Source organism: Numida meleagris, chromosome 1 (assembly GCF_002078875.1).
Source record: "Numida meleagris isolate 19003 breed g44 Domestic line chromosome 1, NumMel1.0, whole genome shotgun sequence".
NCBI lineage: Eukaryota > Metazoa > Chordata > Aves > Galliformes > Numididae > Numida > Numida meleagris.
Window position 1 is genome coordinate 164453119 of NC_034409.1, and position 21365 is coordinate 164474483.

At 39.7% G+C, this 21365-nt stretch overlaps 1 protein-coding gene across 4 annotated transcripts in view; it reads right to left on the minus strand.

Moving 5' to 3' along the window:
• Window positions 7222-21365, minus strand: part of EPSTI1 (epithelial stromal interaction 1) — a 53479-nt gene continuing 39335 nt past the window's right edge. For 3 of the 4 annotated variants that reach the window (XM_021375198.1, XM_021375208.1, XM_021375179.1), the window contains exons 9-12: window positions 20188-20271; window positions 17518-17591; window positions 14360-14465; window positions 9329-14272 (exon numbers count right to left, since the gene is read on the minus strand). In XM_021375198.1, coding sequence (XP_021230873.1) covers window positions 14231-14272; window positions 14360-14465; window positions 17518-17591; window positions 20188-20271 — 306 coding nt within the window. In that variant the 3' untranslated portion in view covers window positions 9329-14230. The other variant, XM_021375189.1, reaches the window with a different exon arrangement.

Sequence of the window (21365 nt, forward strand, 5' to 3'; positions counted from 1 at the left end):
ATAAGGAGGAGCAGTGTAACTCCTGGGATTGAAGGCTGCAGTCCGCTTTGCTGAGCAGATCAACAAATCAAATACAAATTGAGACACAAGCACCCCCAACAAGCCTTTTACATATTTTTCTTTTTAAAGATAGTCAATAGCGACAGAGTTTGCCCCCAGGAGCTGAACAAAACTGAAATAGCATAGGGTACGTTACAGTAAGGATACAATTGTAGATTCTCAAGCTGGGAGATGCCTTTTTTTCCATCGAAACAGTGTAAGTGAGTAAATTAGAAAACTTCTGGCTGTAAGAGAGAGGACGTTAATGAAGAGTAGTACTGACTGTTTTCCTCTTGGCTGCTGGGCCATGGTGTTACTCAAAGCTCTGAAGTGACCACAAGAAGACAGCTTTGGTTTTAGGGATACACCTAGGCTGTATTTGCTATTTTCCTCATTATAACTTTGTTTTTACTTTAGTTATCCAGGGTCTAACCTTTTCCTTGGCACAGCACATGTGGAGGGTTGCTGGTAAAATCTTATCTGTTGTTAGGATCAAATTGTACAAACATGAGATACTCAGCTTATCAGGTGATCACCAGCCATGTACAGCAGCTTGTGCAAACAGACCCGCTGGGAACATCTGTAACACAAGAGGAGTTGGGAAATCACTGGCATTAGAGTATGTCTTGGTGGTGGTTCCACTGAGGCCTGGCGCTGCTCCTGCGGGTGTATCCATGGGCTATGCCTCCTTCAGGCCTCATCCACTGCTGCCCTGCAGGCTCCTCCATGGCTGAATGTGGAGATCTGGTCTGTGTGGTGCCCATGGGCCGCAGTGGAACAGCCTGCTCCTTCATGGGCCTTGCCTCAGCTATAGGGAGCTGCTGCTCTGCACCTGGAGCACCTTCTGACCTCTTTCTGCAATGACCTTGGTGGCTGCAGGGATGTTTTATTTCCAAGTCTCTCTCCTCTCTCTCAAAACCTTTCCACATAAGTCCAATACAGACTCCAGTTAGGAGGCCACAGTCATTACTGAGGGCTACTATAGCTCAGTGCTTATCTCAAGGGATAACACCCTACTTTGTGCACAGACCAAAGTATCTAAGACAAGAAGCGCCAGCAAAGGAACTCTGCCATCTCCACAGATTATCTCAACAGTAAACACAGTAACACAGAGAACGCAAAAGTGCAAAATCCTCATTTTTGGTAGTAAAATAAATTATTATATATTTATGGGAAACTGACAGATAGCTATTTCCCATTTAGAGTTAGGAAATATATATTTTTTATTCCTTTAGTAAAGTAGAAAACCTGGACCATTTGGCTGTAGAAGTATTGACTGATGAGATTGTTAAACTGCTATTTTCAAACCAGGATACTGAGTAAGTCCTCTGAGATATGGTGACTGTCCAAAAGATTGAACAGAGAAGACAGGAAACAAATATTTCAATATTTCAAATGGATAACATGCTGAAAATGTAAGTATAGCTCTGTCAATTCAATGCTTACCCAAGACAAAATTTCAGGAAGGCACAAGAGGATGTGCTCAATAAAGAATTAAGGGTGAGAAGCATAATTAACACCAGAAAACATGGCTTAAAGAAAGATAAAACGTTAAACAGAAATCAGATTCGTTTTTGGTGAGATTACCAATCTGACAAGATGTGCATTTTTTAATACAGCAGTTACATAAGGCCATATCATTTTCTCATTAAAAAGGACTATTCAGACTTCAGAATGTAGGTAAGCAAATTAAAAATGTATTAGACAGATTTTAAAAGGAAAATATTAAATAAGAAAGATCTTTCAAAAGGAACATTTCTAGCATACTTTTCTATCCAAATTTAGTTTAGTGAATTCATGGGTTGGGAGAGAAGGCAAGAGAAATTTGTGGTAAAGGCTGTGGTTGGCACTAAATGAATGAGAAATAAAGATAGCTTCTATAGAGATGTCCAGACTGCAGGAGAATCTGGGCTTACCTTCTTTTAATTAAAGAGCTAGGTGCAATGATCAAATAGATAGAAACAGGGAATGTGGGCTGTAAGTGAAATAAAAAATGAGTTAATGCTGGCAAGAAAAAAAAAAAAACACCACCATTTTAAAATGAGAACAGACTGGAGAGAGTTCAGATAAGATCCCTAGATTGATGTGAAATTTGGAAAGTTTTTAATGAGGGACTGTATAAGCTCAAGTGAATTTACTCTCATCTTCATGCTTGCATTACTATACAGTCCCAGCTACAGTGAAGCTCTCCCCATATTAACATTGCCAGTACCCACTGAACTCCTGCCAAGGATTGCTGAGATGGCTCATTTAAGACTAGGATAAGAAAAATCATTTATTCCAGGTAATGTGGGGGTCTTAAGGAGTTCTATTCCACAGGCGAAAGTGAGAAATGAGCAGTTCAGATCTCTGATGCTTTAAAGCTGGCATCCATGGTCTTGCAGAGCTAGCCAGAAGTGCCCCAGGAAGCAACGAAAAGAGAGCCTCCATGTGCAGAGCTTGAGAGGACCAGGACTGAGTGTTCCTGATAAGAACAGAGGCTGAAGAATAAGAGTCTACTCCAAGATTTAGCCCCCAAAAAATCATTTGAGATACTGATTCAAACTACTTCTATGGAGTGTCAGAGACAGAAACCAGTAAGAATTTTTAGAAGAGTAGAATTGCTTTAAACAAGATAGAAAAATGAAATAATGTTGGTAGCAGTTAAAATGAATTGGGGCATTTTTTCTTTATCTCTGCAGAATGACACAGCTCTTCCTTGGATCATGAGTTGCAAGTGGAAAATGAGGACTGAGGAAAGAAAGAAATGAATGCAGGTGACAATAGGTGTGGACAAATTAAAAGATTATGAAGTCATAGGAGAGGTCAGCTCATCTGGAGATCAACTAGTTCAATCCCCCTGCTCAGAGCAGTTACCTAAAGCAAGTTGCTTGAGATTGTCCAGCTGTGTTTGAGTATCTCCAAGTATGGGACTCAACAGCCTCTCTGGGCAAACTGTGCCAGTGCTTGATCACTCTGATAGTAAAACAAATATTTTTGGTGTTTGTTTTGAGAAAATTTTCTGTAGGTTAACTTGTGCCCATTACCTCTCATCTTGACACTGCGCACACTGAGGAGAGCTTTCCTCCAATCTTTTTTTCTCCTCTTTTTCCAATATTTATACACAGTGCTAAGATTCCCCTGAGCCTTCTCTTCTCCTGGCTGAACATATCCAGCTCTCAGCCTTTCCTCAAATGAAAGATGCTACAGTCCCTCCACCATCTTCTTGGACCTTTGCTGTGCTGCTCACTTCAGTAAGTCCTGTCGTTCTTGTACTGAAGATTCCAGCACTTCAGATGTGTCTCACCTGTGCTAAGTAGAGAGGAGTGATCCCCACCCTTGGTAAAGTTCTGGTAAAGCTGGTAAAGTTCTTCCTAACACAGTCTCATACCAAGATGGGAAGGGGAGGAGTAAGTAGGGTAAAGGAATGATTACAAAATTAAAAAAAATAATAAAATGAATCAGAGAACAGCAATCATATTTTGTCCATTTGTTCTTTGACAAAGTGTAGTGAAGAGAGAGTCCGCTGGCAACTGCAGTCAAGAGTGACAAAGAAGAATGTTATTTAATCATCTGGTGAAGTAGAGATTTAACAAGAGAGCTGGCTTGACTGAAGAGAAAGGAGGAGGAAAACATAACAGAAGGAGCAAAAGAGATTTCTGCCAGACAGCTTGTTCTCAAGAAGAAAAAAATATCTGGAAGTATAAAACACTGAGTAAGCTAGAGAAGGGAGCCCTCAGGGAAGAGCAGAGTCATGGTGTGCGGCAGAGCAGGAACATCTAGCTCCTGGGCTAGGCCATGTGTCCTCTCACTTCCCATGAATTTCTATTATTTTGTGTAAACCAGACGAGTCACCACAGCAAGAGTGCTGAAAACTACCCTAAAGACCCTGATGGTTGAGATATTCTCCAAGAGGTAATTTTTATTCATTCAAGAAGAGGTGTGATTAGAACACTGATGAGTTAGATTACATAAGATGTAACCTACAGATTAATTCCCTCTCTAATAGAGAATAATATCCCGTCTCGGTTTCAAAACAAAATATACACTTACAGAAAATCCTAGAATAAAAGCTGAACAAAGACTGAAAGTTGAAGGAAGATGTCCTAACGCAGTGCACATTGAAAAGGTAAGAGTCCCAACAACAGGAAATGCTTTAATGCACTAGGCAACTGAGTAAGAAAATTCAGCAATGAAATCTTGAAATTTTGCAAGTTTCAACTAGGAGTCAGGTAGATACTTTTACCAGTGGGACACTGAAACAACTTTTAGAAACATAAATGGAGAATCTAGCAAGTTTGCAAATGACACCAAGCTGAGTGGTGCAGTTGATACACTGGAGGGAAGGGAAGCCATCCAGAGGGACCTGGACAGGCTGGAGAACCTAATGAGGTTCAACATGGCCAAATGTAGGGTGCTGCACTTGGGCTGGGGCAATCCAAGGTATTTACACAAACTGGGGGAAGATCTACTTGAGAGTAGCCCTGAGGAGAAGGACTTAGGGGTCCTGGTGGATGAAAAGCTGGACGTGAGACAGCAGTGTGCGCTGACAGCCCGGGAGGCCAACTTTGTTCTGGGCTGCATTAAAAGAGGAGTGGCCAGCAGGGATAGGGAGATGATTGTCCTCCTCTACGCAGCTCTTGTGAGGCCCTGTCTGGAGTACTGCATCCAGGCTTGGGGCCCTCAGTACAAGAAAGATGCAGAGTTCTTGGAACATATCCAGAGGAGGGCCACTAAGATGATCAGAGGGCTGGAGCACCTCTCCTATGAAGAAAGGTTGAGGGAACTGGGCTTGTTTAGTTTGGAGAAGAGAAGGCTCTGGGGAGACCTAATTGTTGCCTTCCAATATTTAAAGGGAGCATATAAACAAGAAGGGGTACAACTGTTTACGAGGGTAGATAGTGACAGGACAAGGGGGAATGGTTTTAAACTAAGACAGGGGAGATTTAGGTTAGATGTTAGGAGGAAGTTTTTCACACAGAGGGTGGTGAGACACTGGAACAAGTTGCCCAAGGAGGTTGTGGATGCCCCGTCCCTGGAGGCATTCAAGGCCAGGCTGGATGTGGCTCTGGGCAGCCTGGTCTAGTGGTTGGTGACCCTGCACATAGCAGGGGGGTTGAAACCAGATGATCTTTGAGGTCCTTTTCAACCCAGGCCATTTTATGATTCTATGATTCTCAATCAGTCTTGTAGGTCCTTAAATAATCATTGCATTTCTTCATAGGAAGGTAGGTTCTGATTTAGACAGACCATAGAATCTAAACATAGGAATCTTGCTGTCAGCTTGTACTGAATTTCAGAACAACTGGTTGTAATGGTTTAGTCATTCTGTTTGAGTAAATTTGTCTCAGCATGGAAAAAACGAGTGTATCTTGTTGTAACTTCCAACACCACACCATTCCCTGATGGAAGGTTGGTTTATGAAACAACACTGCAGACTATCTTCAGGCAACAATTTTCAAAACAACAACAACAAAAAACTTCTATTATCTACTACAGACTAATAACTTTTATTTTTACAGTACTGCATAACAGATAATTAATTTTCTCAGAGTACTTTGTAACTAGAGGAATGTAGTGTTTCCATTTGAAATTTTACCAAAGGTTTATTCTGATAGATTGATAGCAAACACACCCAACTATTACTTTCTAACTCTTGACTGACATGGTGCCATTTTTCCAGCCCAGAGTCTCTCATTTCATTATAACCCCTTTAAAAAGATGTCATATCATTCCGTTACTTCCAGTTTGCCAGGATGTACGTGTGGGGAAGTGTTCATTCTGAGATACTGGAAGCCTTCTAACAGGATAAGAATTGCAGTTTCCAGATATCCTGTTAACATCAATTTGTGGATAAATGTAACTTCTTATATCCCCATTGCAGGCCATGGCTCTTAGAGACATTTCACTCTTTATACAGATTTGTCTATTCTGTTCAGAAAGATAGAAGAGGGAAAATTGAGATACTTTGCCATCAAAAAGAGCTGGAATAGTTAATGTCTGAAATTATAGCTAAAGTTTGTAAAGAACATTTCAAATAAGAGACTGAAATGCTGGATAAGGAGAAGCACTGTGTGATCCAGTTTCTTCTCTGAAGACAGCCAAAAGAAAGCAGACAAGCTTAATGGAAGAGGTTACCCAAGGTGACTTGCTGTCACCATTCCTGAATGCTAAAGTAGCAGGTTAATAAAAGGTTCTTCTTTCTCTTCAGAAACAGAAACACAGCAACATAATCACACTGAATTTTAACTTCTCACTGACCACAGTGACTTCCACTTAGCAATTCTCAAGGAGATCTAGGACTATGGAACTCCAAGTGTGGAAATGCTGCAGGTTCACTACTTCAAAAAGACCACCTATAAATATTAGTTTAATCAGACTACAAGGATTCGATTTAAGCAAAGGTATTTCCTTTAAAATATATGAGCATTCATCTACATATATCCCACTCTACAGAAATCTAGCCCTAGACCTAATAACTGCCAAAGGATGTTAGGAGAGGACATTCTTGGAGTGAGATGTGACTTTAATTTTCAAAGCAGCAGTCCAATAGCAGGGAGAAGTTCTATTTGCAATTGAAAGCCATTCTTCAGGTATCCAAAAATCTTCCTGAGGAAGTTTCCAGTGTCAGATGCTTGAAAAAAGGCTAAACCACAGAATGTTAGTGAGACCTCCTGCACTTTGAATCAACATCAGCTGGCTAGTAGTATGAGAGGATAGAGTAATTCCCTGAGGCAGAGATAACCAAGGGCAACTACAGAGAATCCCAAAGGAGAAAGAAAACACAGCAACATCCCAGGTTCAGAAGAAAACTTCAGGTGATCCCTTATGAAATTGCCATGTTGCAAGGGTTACAGAAAAACACTGTGGCATGCCTGAACACTGAAAAAAATATTGCTCAGGAAACTTTTAAATTTGCATAAAATGTACTTGTAAGTGCAGTGGATACTTGTTGTCTGCATGGCCTACCTAAAACACTGTGAATCGTTCTTTTTCAATGGAACTATATAGGTCATGCATCTGACTTTTAGAAAGCATTAAAATGTTGCTGTTTGCAGAAACAGGAATGTGGAAATAAAATTCCATTAGTCTAGAGTGAAAAGAAAAGTAAGAAACTAGAGCTAACATTGTAATACTTTTCCCGACTCGTGTAACAGAAGTTATCAAGGTAAAATAGGAAAAGTGAAAAAAAATGATGTGTGAAAGATTGAATACAGTGTGAAAGTTTCCAGTATTAAAGTTTTATTTCTTTAATGTTGTACTTTTCTAAATACATTTTCAAAATAGCCCATCTACAATACACACACTTGTTTCTCCTTGGCTTTCTACTGTTTAACATACATTAAAAAGTCCCTCAAAACCCCCAAAACACCAAAAAACAACAAAAAAGCAGCAGCACTCCGCTCCCAAAAGAGGGCGCTATCATTTTTTCCTGTTCAAGTCTCTGGAAGTTTGTGGCCTGGCACAGTAGATAGTAAACATAGATATTTCTGCAGCTTCTGAAACCACTAACATCTTCTTTTTCTGAGATCCTGAAGACTAGCATAATTGCATTCTGCAAAAGGCAAAACAATTTAAGAAAAAAAAAAAAGACACATTCACTTATTAAAAATTAATTAGGAATTTCATAATCAGTTACTTCAAATATGCGTGAATAATGACAGCTAGAAACCAGTCTCTGGAGATTACTCACAAAGTGGGTGTGAAGATGCAATCAGGCTAGGAAAAAAATCACATTGATAAAAGAGTGCTTTCTTGGAGCTTTTACAAGGTCATTTGGCCAAAACCAGATAAAAGAGAATATTTCTCTAGTACTCTGTCACAAGAGGAAGAAAACAGAATTAAAAATTATCTTTTGCAGCAGCAAAAAAAATCAAAGTCATACTACGCTAGGATTAAGTCCACTGAAAAATAAAGTCTCCATTTTTTTCTGACAGGTTTTGGCTTTTAATTCTGTAAAGCACTCATGAAGGGATTTCTATCTTTTTGTAAATTAAATTCACAAAACATCCTAATTATCTGCAGACATATGAATAACTCTTTGAGAAACATATAAATGTAGCAAGCTAAAATGTGTTTTCAAAACAACATTAAAATAAAGATTAAATAAGTACATCCATCCATAATTCTTATACAGTTCGTGTGTAAATATATAATTTTACTGTAGATATTGTGTAAAACAACAAAGAACTCAGTAAGTTTGACTCCTTCAGCAGCCCACAGTTTACAAAACCTAATAGTACTGTGGGCTGCAAGAGATGGTCATTTCTTCCCCTGTGGGGAGATGAATTTATCTATTGGTTGTAATTTCTATGGTGAATTTAAGTTAATTTTTAATAACAATTTTGCTCCTCATAAAACTGGAAAGATGACTCATGTGAAGCCAATTGCATTATTTAGATACTATTTTTAGGATACAACTCTGCTATGAAAACACTAACTAAAATTACTGTTGGAGCAGAAAATGAGGAAGAAAATTGTATAGGAAATTAAGAATAGTCCATTCATGGGAGAAGGTCTAAAAGCAAGTGTTTTTTAAAAGTTTATTTTGTTTTTTGAATTCCTCTTTCAAAGTTCTAGCTTTCAAACAAAGTTCGAAGGCAAGAATACCATATGCCAGCACCTTGCCTTAGAAGTCCCCAGGACTAGAAGTGAAGGCTCTGGACAGGTCTTTAAATCAGAACTGAGAAGCAGGATATGGAACCTCTTTCAGAAAAGAACATAGGTGTACTGAGGTTTATGAAAAGGTCATTTGAAAGCAGAGGGCCTCATTTCTCTGATGCAATACTGGTATTTTACTAAGAGACTCTACTGTTTTTGGGAAACAGAAGGAAGAAGTAGCCCAAAACAAAGCCATTGTCTTTCACTTACAATTATTTTCCAGAATTGCCTTCTGCATTTCCAGCCACATTCCTCAGCTGCCAAATTTTATCCACTCACAGTCCACAACACAGAGAATGTGACTTTATTGAGGTTTTGGCACTAAATATCACCACACTCTGAGCAAACACTTTCAATAGCATCAGTGCTTCCTCCGACTTGAAATACACATTCTGCAGTGCTTTATGAAAGAACAAGTTTCAGATTTGGTATGCACCACTGCATAGCTCCATGCACAGAGTGGGAAAGCCATTATTTTAAGATGCCCTCTCATAGTACTTGAGAATTAAACTACAAAAGCTGTCATAATGAAACAGCAAATATGAATCTAAATTAATACCAGTATTAGTACTAACAAGAACTAACAAATCTATTATTCTTACCTTTTGGCAACATTAATCCTTTATTCCAAGTAGTTTGACCCCTAGATAAAATAATAAACATGCATTAGTACAGTTTAGTAGAATGAGACGTTAGGAACTAAGGTTATCCATTTGTGTGGGTCTTTCCTGATTACTTGGTATCCTTTGCTGTCTTTTAAAACTCTATTTAAAATAACAGGAAAACCCTTATGTAAGATTCCAGTTCCAGTAATAATTATTTATTTGATTTGAACTATGTATGAATAGTGGATGTACTGACTTGGGAGATAAACATGACTCGATTTTGCTGAAAGATGTCAATCTAAAAGTGTGCCAAATATCTTAGATGCCTTGATCCTTTCTCAGTCAATTTGAAAGAGGTAGAGGTTTCTTCTGCTCCTCCCTAGACTCCCACTATTCTCTTTTAGGATGAGATTTTCAAAAGAAAGAATGACAGAGCTCAAAGTCGAGCCAGACAGAACACATCTAAATATGCTGTTTGACTGCTTTGTCAGCAGTAAGTCATTAACTCATATACCTGGACCTACTCATCTTAGGACCCTCAGCTAATGCTTCTGCTGAGCAGTTTTTTATTTTCCTTTATCATTCTGCTAGGAAAGACTAGCACAATACTCTCAACAACTATCACAACAAAAAACAATTTTAGGAGAAAAATCAAATAATCTTTCCAAAATGTACTGTATGTAGACTAACCAGGCTAAAGCTAAGTTAGCAAAGCTTTCTTTATTAAAAGAAATCTAACCATTGTGGATGGCAAGTCTGTTGGCAATGGGTAGTAATTCCATTAATCTTTATATGCTGAGTTTATTTTGCCCATGATCATAATTGGTGAATATTCTCCTTATCTCAACCCTTGAGCCTGTTTTCATCATATTTTCTCCCCCTGTTCTTTTCCAGAGGGGGGGTGAAAGAGTAGTGTGGTGGAGCTGAGCTGCCCATTGGTGTGAAACCACCACCACAACATGCTCCCTCTCAGATTGGTAGCAAATACATAAATCTGGTTGACACTCTAAAGTGATGTTCCAGTGGAGCATGTTGGAAGAAATAAAACAAATGCTAATCCACAAACCATGTTCATTTAAAATAGTTTTATAGCCAAGCTGTGTTAGTTTTATCCAGCATCCACTGAATTTCTGTTCTGTGTAGGGGAAAGGAAGAGAATGTCCTATTGCCCTACACCTATGTATTCAGGGCATAGTTGTTTCCCCTTCTAAATATCTAGATTGATGTATCAACTGAAAGAGCGGAGTCAGCATGTGAGAGAGCATTCCTCATTCATATGCCTGACATGGGGTTTATGAGAGACATGGAATAGGAATGTGCAATATGTCATGTTGTCTTCTAGATTCAGGGTTTACTGGAGCTTAGAGAGTTTCAGCATGACATCCAGTACTTCATTAAAGAAGAGTAGGCATATAAATTTCATCTACTTACCATATGAACTCTCTCCATTAACAGAATAGACAAAAGAGTCCTTGACAGTGCTCACTTTCCACTCAAAAAATAAACAAGGACTCTGTTACAGGCCTGCCATGCATTAGCACTTGGCCTCTGCAAATGCCTCAGTGCTTGAGCAAGAGAAAATCTCAAGGGAGTAAATATAAAAACATGCCACTGTTTTCAAGTAATTCTTCCGTAAAAATAGAATTGTTTTCATATTTAAGTAAAACTGTTCATTTTGTGCCACCGCAGTGAACAGATATTGTCTCAGTTATAAGCCCCAGCTGAGTAAGGACTCAATCTTATTGATTAAACTTTGATGTTGAAATGACAAACATTATTTTTTCCTCTCCTATCCTAAAAGGTTTATACTTATGTTAGAGTCAGTGGCTGCACAAAAGACATCAACATTTTCTTGATAGCATACAGGAAGACTCAAGACTCTCCCAAAGGCGCAGTAGCTCAACACAAAGAAGCAGAAACATTAATTTGACTTCTCATTAAAAAAGCAAAGCACACAACCACCCAGAGAGCACGTTGATATTTATAACCGAAAGGTGAGAAAAGACTACTTTCATGAAGATACTTCTTGAAAAAACAACATATAAATATTTCTAATAAAACACAAGTTGTCTGGAAGGCAGAAGAATAATGAAAACTGGTTTGTTAACAGCTTGTGAACAACTGGGCAGGGCAACTACTCTCTTCTCTCCTGGCCAAACATATACAATAAATTTACCTTCCCCTCTCTTTCCGAGCCCATTGTGATATCAGCTGTTCAAACACTGCTATCCATCCACCCACTGTTTTTCATGAAATGCAAAGAAACTGAATTATCTGTGAGACTTATACACCCTTTCAAATTTAGTCGTCAAGATTGGCCAGCAGGTTGGAAACCTAATTACATGCAGACAGCGTGATCACAAAAAATTCATTTCCCTTGGAAACCAAGCTAACAGAAGTAATAATGAAAAATACAGCAGTTACATCAACAGTGGCACAACATTCAGCTTCTGTAAGCATGGAGCTCTTGTGACTGTGAAGAGCTCAGTCAGGAAAAAAGAAGCAGGAAAAAACAAATATTTCCTCTTCAGTGCCCCTACAAAGAAGGAGCAGGCTCAAAACTTACCTGCAGGTCTTAACTTTGGGAACCTTTTTCTTTTCTTTTCTTTTCATCTTAGTTTATAATCTGACCTGAGTCAGTTAGCTCCTTTGTAATGCAAAACACTATGTCGCAGACAACGACTTGTGAGGCACCTTTGGAGTTCAGCTCTTTTTGCTTAAAATCCCAAGGGAAGGGAGAAGAGCCTGGATATAATCAAAGACACTGAGGTTGCAGCCTCCAGCCTGTCTAAAAGAGATTCTTGCTCTTGTTACCAATACTAATTCTTCTCCTTGATGGCATCTTCTTATGTACTTTATTCTTTCCCTTTTTTGTTCAGTCTTCTGAACATTTCATAGTGCGGTATATAGGAAAAACAGATAATCTAAGCATTACCCAACACAAGGCAGGCTGTTTGGGAACTATTCAGTAAACATCCAGGGTAGGAAATCTATCACTTCTGCACACAGGGCTTTGTTGTAATTATGTTGATGCATTCTTTGAATACACACTAAAAAAAAAAAAAGAAAAAAGAAAAAAAGAAAAAAAAATAGATTGGCTGCAGTGTTTCAGAGCTGTCTGCTATTAAAACCATGCCTGGGCTGAGTGCACTAGTGTAGTGGTACTGACACTCGTCTTGGGGAATAGCACATGTGGTAAAGGACTAAAGTTGAAACCTCACTCCTTCTTCAGCCAGTGGAGAAGTTTTCAGTAGGGACAGTGGATGGATGGAGATGCTGGAGTTCAGATACTGGGGCTGTTGGCTATTACAGACTTTCTTTTACAAGGAAACAGATTACAAATTGTGATAAAGGACACAAAGTGAAATAAAAAGAATAATTTCCACCCCTGGTTAACCAGGCACCATCCAGCAGACTTTACCTTTTGCCCCTCTCTGGGTATTGCTTGCTTCTATCCTACCTGAAGTCTAACACTTCCATCTTCAAGAAAATCACTCAGAAAACACTGCTGTCTTCAGAGAATCACTGCCAGATAGAGTGCTCTCTTATTCATACTCTTTTACTAAGCCTGGATATCTACAGCTTGGCTTTCCAACAAGACCCAAGTCCCTAGCCAACTGGTTCTTCCAGCAGCTACCAGCAGACACAATGGGAGGCTGAGCTGGCAGATCCTGCCCATTCTCAGAAAGACCAAGAGAACTGCTGTGCACAGTTCTGGCTTCAGTCTGAGGTTTCTGAGCCCCCCACCAAGCTTTGGAGCTTGCCCAAAGCTTGCAGTGATTGAGAGGCTCCTTTTCTGGTTTCAGTATCTGGAAACCTCTAGGAGCAAGACTGTCTGCTTCCCTGTCATGCCCTGACTTCGTAGATGCTTGAACCCAAGTTTTCCTAGCATTCATCTGCCAAGAAACAAATCCACACCAAACAGTCCAAGCAATACAACTCAAGCTAGACAGTTTCCCCTGCAAAGACACATTCACTAAATTCACTTAGACTCGTATCATTTTGCTACTCAGTCTTTGCAAATTTTCAATTTCTACACTGTTGTGCTCTCAGCAATGGAATTTCATACCAGTGGAAATTTCCATAATGGAAATACTGCATCAGCTCTGACTGCTACATCACAATGCTGACTAAGATAAAGGCTCCAACTTCCAGAGTCAGGACAGAGAAGAAAACAACCTTTCTCTTGTAATACAGTAATGCTAGGCCCCATATCACTTTGAAGACCGTGGAGCATATTGCCAGTCTTGGCTGGACTGTCTTACCACACCCACCACATAGCCTGGATTTGTGCTTTCTGACTTCCATCTGTTTGGGCTGATGAGAGAGATGACCTGTGGGAGCAACATTTTCTTAGCAACAATGCCGTCATAGCAGGAGTGAAACAGTGGGTCAGTTCCGCTGGTGCAGAGTTTTATAAGCACAGTATGCAGGCTCTTGTTCACTGCTGGTGAAAATGCATAGCTAATGATGGTGACTATGTTGAAAAACAGTGTTTTGTAGCTGAGAATTTGCTCTATCAAGTAGTGCTGTTGTGCTCTTTGTATCTGTTGTAGATTCCATGGAAATAAATAGGAGGCATTACTTTCAGGGTGACCTATTTAAATTGGATGTAGACAGGTCTTCCTTCCTTGTCATAAGTTTATACAGGAAGAAATGAGCAACTGTACCTTTCATGCAATTTTCCACCTCCATTTTCAATATCATATTAAAATGTTTACAGCCTTTCCACACACTTTTAAACGCATTTAAATATGTCATTAAAAGATGTTTCAAAAAAACCCATACAATTTCACTACCCTTGTTCTGAACATCAGGAAGTATGTTGGATTTGGTTCGTTACATTACCTTCCATGCAAAGCAACCAAGTTCTGCTGCAAGAGCAGCTGTTACTTCCTCTTCCCATTTGAACAGCTTATATTTAAGACAGGATTTCTTCTTAAAAGCTACTGTAGCTGGCAGCCAACCAGGACCGTCATGCAGGCTAACTGTGCACAGACACGTAACAGTATGTGGGAAAAAGTCAATTTTCAAACAATCCCATTGCTTTAGTGCTCTGTACTCAAAAAACTTACCCAGGCACCATCACTGCAGTAGTCCAGACTCCCAGAATATCCAGGTTGGCAGATGTTATTAGGTTGTGTTTTCTTCTGAAGTCGGTCCAGAAAAGCATTATTTATTCTTAAAGTAGAAAGAAAAATGAATAGTAATTGAAGGTAGCTGAGGAGTTCACAAACTTTTGAAATTTAGCATTCTCTAAGGAGCTTTCCCTATTCTCAGTTAAATACACATCATTCTATACTTTTCAAGCCTGTGCTGAATAATCAGCCTCTCATGAGATAGGGTGCCTTTCATTTTCAATTCACTAGGTGCACTCTTATCCCATGATCAGTTCGTAATGATTATAAAGCATACCTTGGGTGATACAAGAAATGGCACAAAATTCTCAGTAAAAAGTGATCCTGCGTACTACTCACTTGATCACCTTAGGTAGTCTTCCAGCCTTCATTATACAAGTTTCTGTACGTACTGATTTCCTAACGAAACAACCACTTATGCTTGTTACTAACATAGACAAGTTGTGTAGCTGACAACCTTCACTACCATTCAGCTCAGAAAGCACTTCTAGCATTTTCTTGTATTGCCTTAGGGTCCCACATTTGGGACATCAGGAAGAGGCTACCAGGTATGATAAAGCTGGAGGACTACTATCTGATCATGCTCTTTCATGGAGCTGCAGGGAGCTGCAACTAGGAAATTATACAATATTTAAAAAGACTTTACATTCCTTGTGAAGATGTTGAAGGGACTGGGAGAACACGTAATGTTCTCCTCCATCTTCCTATTTGGAGACTATGATCCACACAGAAGGAGGAGAATAGACCAGTTGAATGAATGGCTGTGCAGATGGTGTCATGCTCAGGGCTTTGGCTTCTATGATCTAGGACACACATTCAATAGACCAAGCATACTGACATTAAATGGGTTGTAACAGACCAGGAGGGGCAAGGATATGCTGGGCAGCAAGCTGTCTGGGCTCAGCACCAGGACTTTAAACTAGATTTGATGGGGGAACAGAATGTACTGCTGAGTGACAGAGAAAAGAGAAAATACTGTCATTTTAGGAAGCAGCAGGGGAAAACCTCAGTGTCCCAGAGGATTTTTGGAGGGCTTCTCCAAGAAGGTAATGTGGCCGATAGCCCAGCTGAAGTGCCTCTACACTGATGGACACAGCATGGGAAATAAACAGGAGGAGATGGAATCTACGGTGCAGTTAGAAAACTATGACGTAATGATTATCACAGAAACATGGTGGGATGAATTATACAACTGGAATACTATAGTTGAGGGCTACAAGCTTTTCAGAATTTTCTGATGATGCCAAGCTGAGTGGTGCTGTTGACAAAACAGAAGGAAGGGATGCCATCCAGAAGGACCAGGACAGGCTTGAAAAGTGGGCACATGTGAGCAGATCAACAAAGCCAATTGCAAGGTATTACACTTGGGTCAGGGCAATCCCAGACTGGGAGAAGAACTCCTTGAGAGAAGCCCTGCCAAGAAGGACATGGGGGTCCTGGTGGACTAAAGGCTTGACATGAGCCAGCAGTGTGTGCTTGCAGCCCAGAAAGTCAACAGTATACTGGCTGCATTAAAGAGGGGTGGCCAGCAGGGAGAGGGAGGGCATTGTTCCCCTCTACTCTGCCCTTTTTAGGCCCCATGTGGAGTACTGTGTCCATATCTGGGGCCCACGGTACAGGAATGATGCAGAACTGTTGGAGAGGGTCCAGAGGAGTGCCATGAAGCTGATTGAAGGGCTGGAACACCTCTCTTATAAAGAAAGGTTGAGGGAGTCCGGCTTGTTTAGCTTGGAGAAGATAAGGTTTTGGGGAGACTGCACTGCAGCCTTTTAGTACTTGAAGGAAGCTTATAAGCAGAACAGAGACTGACTTATTAAACAATCTGATAGTGATAGGACTAGGGGGAATGGCTTTAAACTAAAAGGGAAAATTTAGGTTAGATGTTAGGCAGAAATTTTTTACTCTGTGTGAGGTGAGACACTGGCAAAGGCTGCCCAGAGAACCTGTGGATGTCCTGTCCCTGGAGTTGTTCAAGGTCAGGATGGCTGGGGCCCTGGGAAACCTGATCTAGTGAGTGGCAACCCTGCCCATGGCAGTGGAATTGGAAGTGGATCATCTTTAAGGTCCAGCTTAAGCCATTCTACTGTTCTATGATTCTACGATCAATCTGCAGTGCATGCACACAAACAGATGCAGTTTCCTTCCATCTGTTTTAAAAATTTTCAAACAATCTGAAAACTGTTTTTACCCTTATTAATGCTTAAGACTGACATACACACTTAGATATGACTGTTGTTTCAATGTTTTACAATGGACTTTGTACAAAGGATGTAAAATGGAAGATACTGAATTATTTCTATCTAGGGACATGAGATGGACTCAAGCAAAAATCTTTCATTAACTTCAGTGGGTAATTATCACAATATCTTTGCTGGTGAAATAAAAGAAAAATGAAGATTGTACATAGAGCAGTTGCCTTCAGTAATATATTTTTAAATTTCCCTAACTATTAAAAAATAAAATAATAAAAGATGGTGTTTTTACTTCAAGGACTGAGAAGTGTGTCTTTTTATCTGTAGACAATTAAAGCTGAGAATAAAGCTGTGCTTCAAGATAATGAAAAGATATTTAAGTGACAGAACAGCAAAATTAGAACCTCTGAGAACAGGGATGGTGCAGCAGCGGGCACAGCCTAGGACATGAAGCACGGTAACAGCAGGAGGCCTTGCTGCACTGCTGTTTCTATCTGCATCAATATCTGATCCCATGTTTAGCTCTGTCTATTAGCTTCAGTGACAGTCAACTCCAAAAAGGTTGTGTAGACAAAGTAGTCTGTTTTAAAATAAAGTAAAATATTTTATGTATTTTTTTCCCCAGCTGTCTTTAAATTGTCTTGAAACTACTAATAGTTTCTATCCCATGCTGTACTCTGTGCTGATAAAATAAATAGTGAAAAAGGCACTCTGGGTCATAACACATTATTGTGAGCAGCTGTAATGATGGATATTAGTGGTTTATCGGAAGACAAAGTTATACTAGAGACTATATCAGGGATCTTCATTGCAATAGTCTTCTTAAACATGAATGGTTGCAATTTTGAGTCCCATTCCAGATAAAAAGTGAAGTAATGTATATTCTGAGATTTTGCATCATACCTCCTCTGTTCATTCTGATGCGCTCTTATCCTGGCTTCTTCCTCCTGCTTTTGTTTTAATTCCATTAACTGAGCCTGGGGATGACAAAAGAGAAAAGAAAAACAACAAAAAAACCAACAACATTGAAAATTCAACTAATTCCACATGGAGTTAACTTCAGCAAGAGCCATGTGTCATTTCTGCAGCTTCACCCAACAGCATTTTAGTTGTTTATGTGACAGCACTGAGCTCAGAACAGAGCTCATTTTTCTGTTCAGCATTGCATGGGATTAGATATGTGAAGTGTATTCAGAAAGCTCCAGTCCTCCATTTGAGGACACAAGCCTGCATGCAAGCTCTGTCCCTCTAGTGAAGCCTTTCTTCTTCCAAATAAACACAGTTCCTCCACACAGCCAGTGCCCGTCAGTTCCATCTGGCCATGCAGAGCAAGGCAGAGGCACTCAGCACCCTGCCCAAGCGCTGGCATGCCTGCAGCTCCTCTGCCCTCCAAAATACTGTGAGGAAACTTCTCTGCGGCACAAGGGCAGCAGGGAGGAGACCTTCAGCTTCCTCTTCCCCAGCTCATAGGTTTGAATATTCCGTCAGGTCCAAGAAGAAGAAAACTGAAGTCATCCAGCAAAAGCAGCCAGTAGGGTATGAAGGAGACCTCCAGCTCCCTAGGACTCCCCATAGTGAGGAAAGGACAAACGGTATGGACTGGTGTGGTGAAAGCATGTGCAAGCCCCCAGTGTTGCATACTACAATCCCTACATTAAGTAGTATTAAAGTATATAAACAGTCTCAAAGGGACTTCTCTGAAGAGGATAGTTTGCTTATACAATTTTAGCTGGGTCTACTAAGGAAACATGGCTTGTGTGACTCTGCTTTGCACATGTTCTTGTTTGTCTGCCTGTTGCTACCTGTAATGTGCTCAAGGATTGAAGACACAGATTTTTTCTGCAGAGAATTTGGCATGCAGGGCAAGGAGGAAGGGATAGGAACAGACCCATCCTTCATATTTTCCATAACAACTGAGTAGCAGTAGGAATAGGAAGTAAAATAAAATGAAGTGGCTAGATAAAAGCTTCAATAACGGAATGGAACTACAAAAGTAAAAAAAAAAAAAAATCAATTTAAGTGGAACATTAAATAAAAACTATGCAATAAATGTATGAAGAAAATCAATAACTGTGAATGTGTTGTGTATCAATATTTGTCTAGCCCTAAAAGAAGAAACAGGATTAAGAAATAAAAAAGCCAACCTTTATTTTCACTGTTTTAAATAACTATTCAACCTGAAAATTAAAACCCAGTATCTGACTTTCCAATATGCTGAGTCCTCTCTTGGAGTAATGTTCTGAAATATATTGCGTGTATATGATGTTGTGTTCAAAGTGTACTGAATATTTTTAAATCAAGCAATACATACTAAAACCTGTTCTAAAAAAAAATGCAACTGACAATACCTTTACGTTTTATAGCTATGCTATGCTAGGAGCTTGCACACAGGACAGAATTCACAATTACTTTAATAAATATTAGTTTGAAGTAGAAATAAGCCAACATAAATCAGAGGGACAATTACTGGAGCCTTTAAAATACATATTATTTACAGTGGGTTTATACATAGCGCACCGCTCTGTGCAATATGTAACAGCAATGGTGAATGCAAGGAGCACATGGAATTGTGTACCAAGACAGAGTGGCCTTAGAAGCAGTCCACATCTTCCTGCTAAACTACAGAAATCAGTGTGGAGTCTAAAACTCTACTCAGTTCCCTCGAACCACACCAAATAAAGAACATGATCTCATCGGAAGTGTCCCTGCCCATGGCTGAGAATACATTAGCAAACAGAAACATAGAATGACTTGGATTGGAAGAGACCTTAAAAATCATAGAATACTAGAACCTTAATGAGGTCCCTTCCAACCCAGACCATCCTATGATTCTATTTGCTAATATATTTTTGAATGATCTGCAGTCAGTGCTGCCCTCCACACGCTTACACAATTAGACCTGGAGACAGGGCAAAGAACTTATTACAGTGCAATAAGTATGCTTTGTGTAGATGATCTTCACATAGATCTAGTATCCAAAACCATGCCAGAGGGATGGCAGTGGTTGAGATGCCTTTCAGGCAATGCATGCTGCATATGCAGAAGATGGAGTTGAAACATGTAGTTACAGTACAATTAGACAAATGAAAATTCTTCATTTAGGTGGTTAGCAAAAGAACAGAGAAGTGTACAGACTTGATAGCAAACCTGAGTGCTTCCACATACATGTTTGGGACAGTGGGACACACAGACTGTTTCTCTAGAAAGAGACTATTTTCAGAATCTGAGATCATGAATATCTCAGTAAGATTACTTTCACCTGAAAGACTGGAAATTGGTTTCCTTAGACTACGAAATTGGGCACCACAACCCAAAAAATTATTTGCACAATTGTTCAAATGGAGAGGCAAGAAGGAGCCAGTCATACAGATGCAAATAGCCATGAACCCAGAAGATACTTCTGTTAGTCCAAATTTTACAACTTGGCTCATCTCTCTCACAATATTTGAAAACAGTGACTATATCACTCCCTAAAGAGAAGCTCTGTGCGTAGGCTACAAGTAATCAATGTATTTAATTGGTTTCACAGCATGCAAAAATGATACAATATGCAAACTGTTAATGTATAATTACCTTCCTCCGTTGTTCTTGCTTCATTTCCTCTAATCTTCTGTTTTCATCCTCTCGAAGAGCTTGCTTATATGTATGGCTTCTAGCCTATTGTTCAGTAGAGAATATAGACATACTGGTGTGGGGAGAGGGAGGATCAACATCCCAGACCTTATTCCCAATTCTTTTTACAAGTAATTAACAAACCTGAACTGTTCGAAGGATTACGGTTACTAGAAAATCAGATGAGTTTGAAGACTAGTGTTTAACCAAGGAGTAGTGTAAAACTTTTCAGGCATTCAGTTTAGCTGAATGTTCACCTGCACATCACAACTAAGCAGCTACAACACATTCTGTTGTTCCAATGGCATACATAAAGATACTCTGAGCAATTGGAAAATGCAATAGGATATAAGACAGTGAGATGGGGTGTTGTGGGAAGACAGAAAAGCACTGGAAGCATTACCAAGATAACAAAGCAGAAGGGAGGCCTAGTAGCAGAGGGAAATACCAGGGGAGTTTCAGGTTGGATATTTGGAAGAATTTCTTCTCAGAAAGAGTGGCAATGTTTTGGAACAGGGAAATGGTAGAGTCACCCCTCCTGGAGATTTTCAAGAAAAGGGTAGATGCTGCACCAAAGGTCATAGTTTAGTGGGCATGGTGGTGATGGGTTGACAGCTGGACTGGATGATCTTGGAGGTCCTTTCCAACTTTAATAATTGTATGATTCTATGATTGTTTCCATATGAATATTGGAAAGGGATGTGTGGTGGTAGGGCAAGAGAAGCTCAGAGATGAAGATTGCTTTCTTAGTTGGGGGTCAGGCAAGAGAACAGAAAATCTGAACTACACATCAAGATTAAAGTATTCAACTGTGTAGATTTCCATTACAGTAACTAGCTCTGGTCTTTTACGAATTACAGTTGTCTTCAAAGGGCCAGCATACCATTAGGATTTTATAGGATCCTTAGGAACTTATACTGTGAAGTTTTCAAGTAGGGACAGAGCATAGCACACTAAATAATGAGCCAATATAATTCAATACAAGAAATGTGCAGGCTTGACTTTAGTGAGGAATTTGTTGCAGGTCTACACGGTGTTCTTGAAACTTGATATATGTGTGCAGAATGACACCATTAAAACGACAGGCACATAATTTGCTAAAAAGACTGAACAGAGAAAGCAATTATTAACAGCTCAAT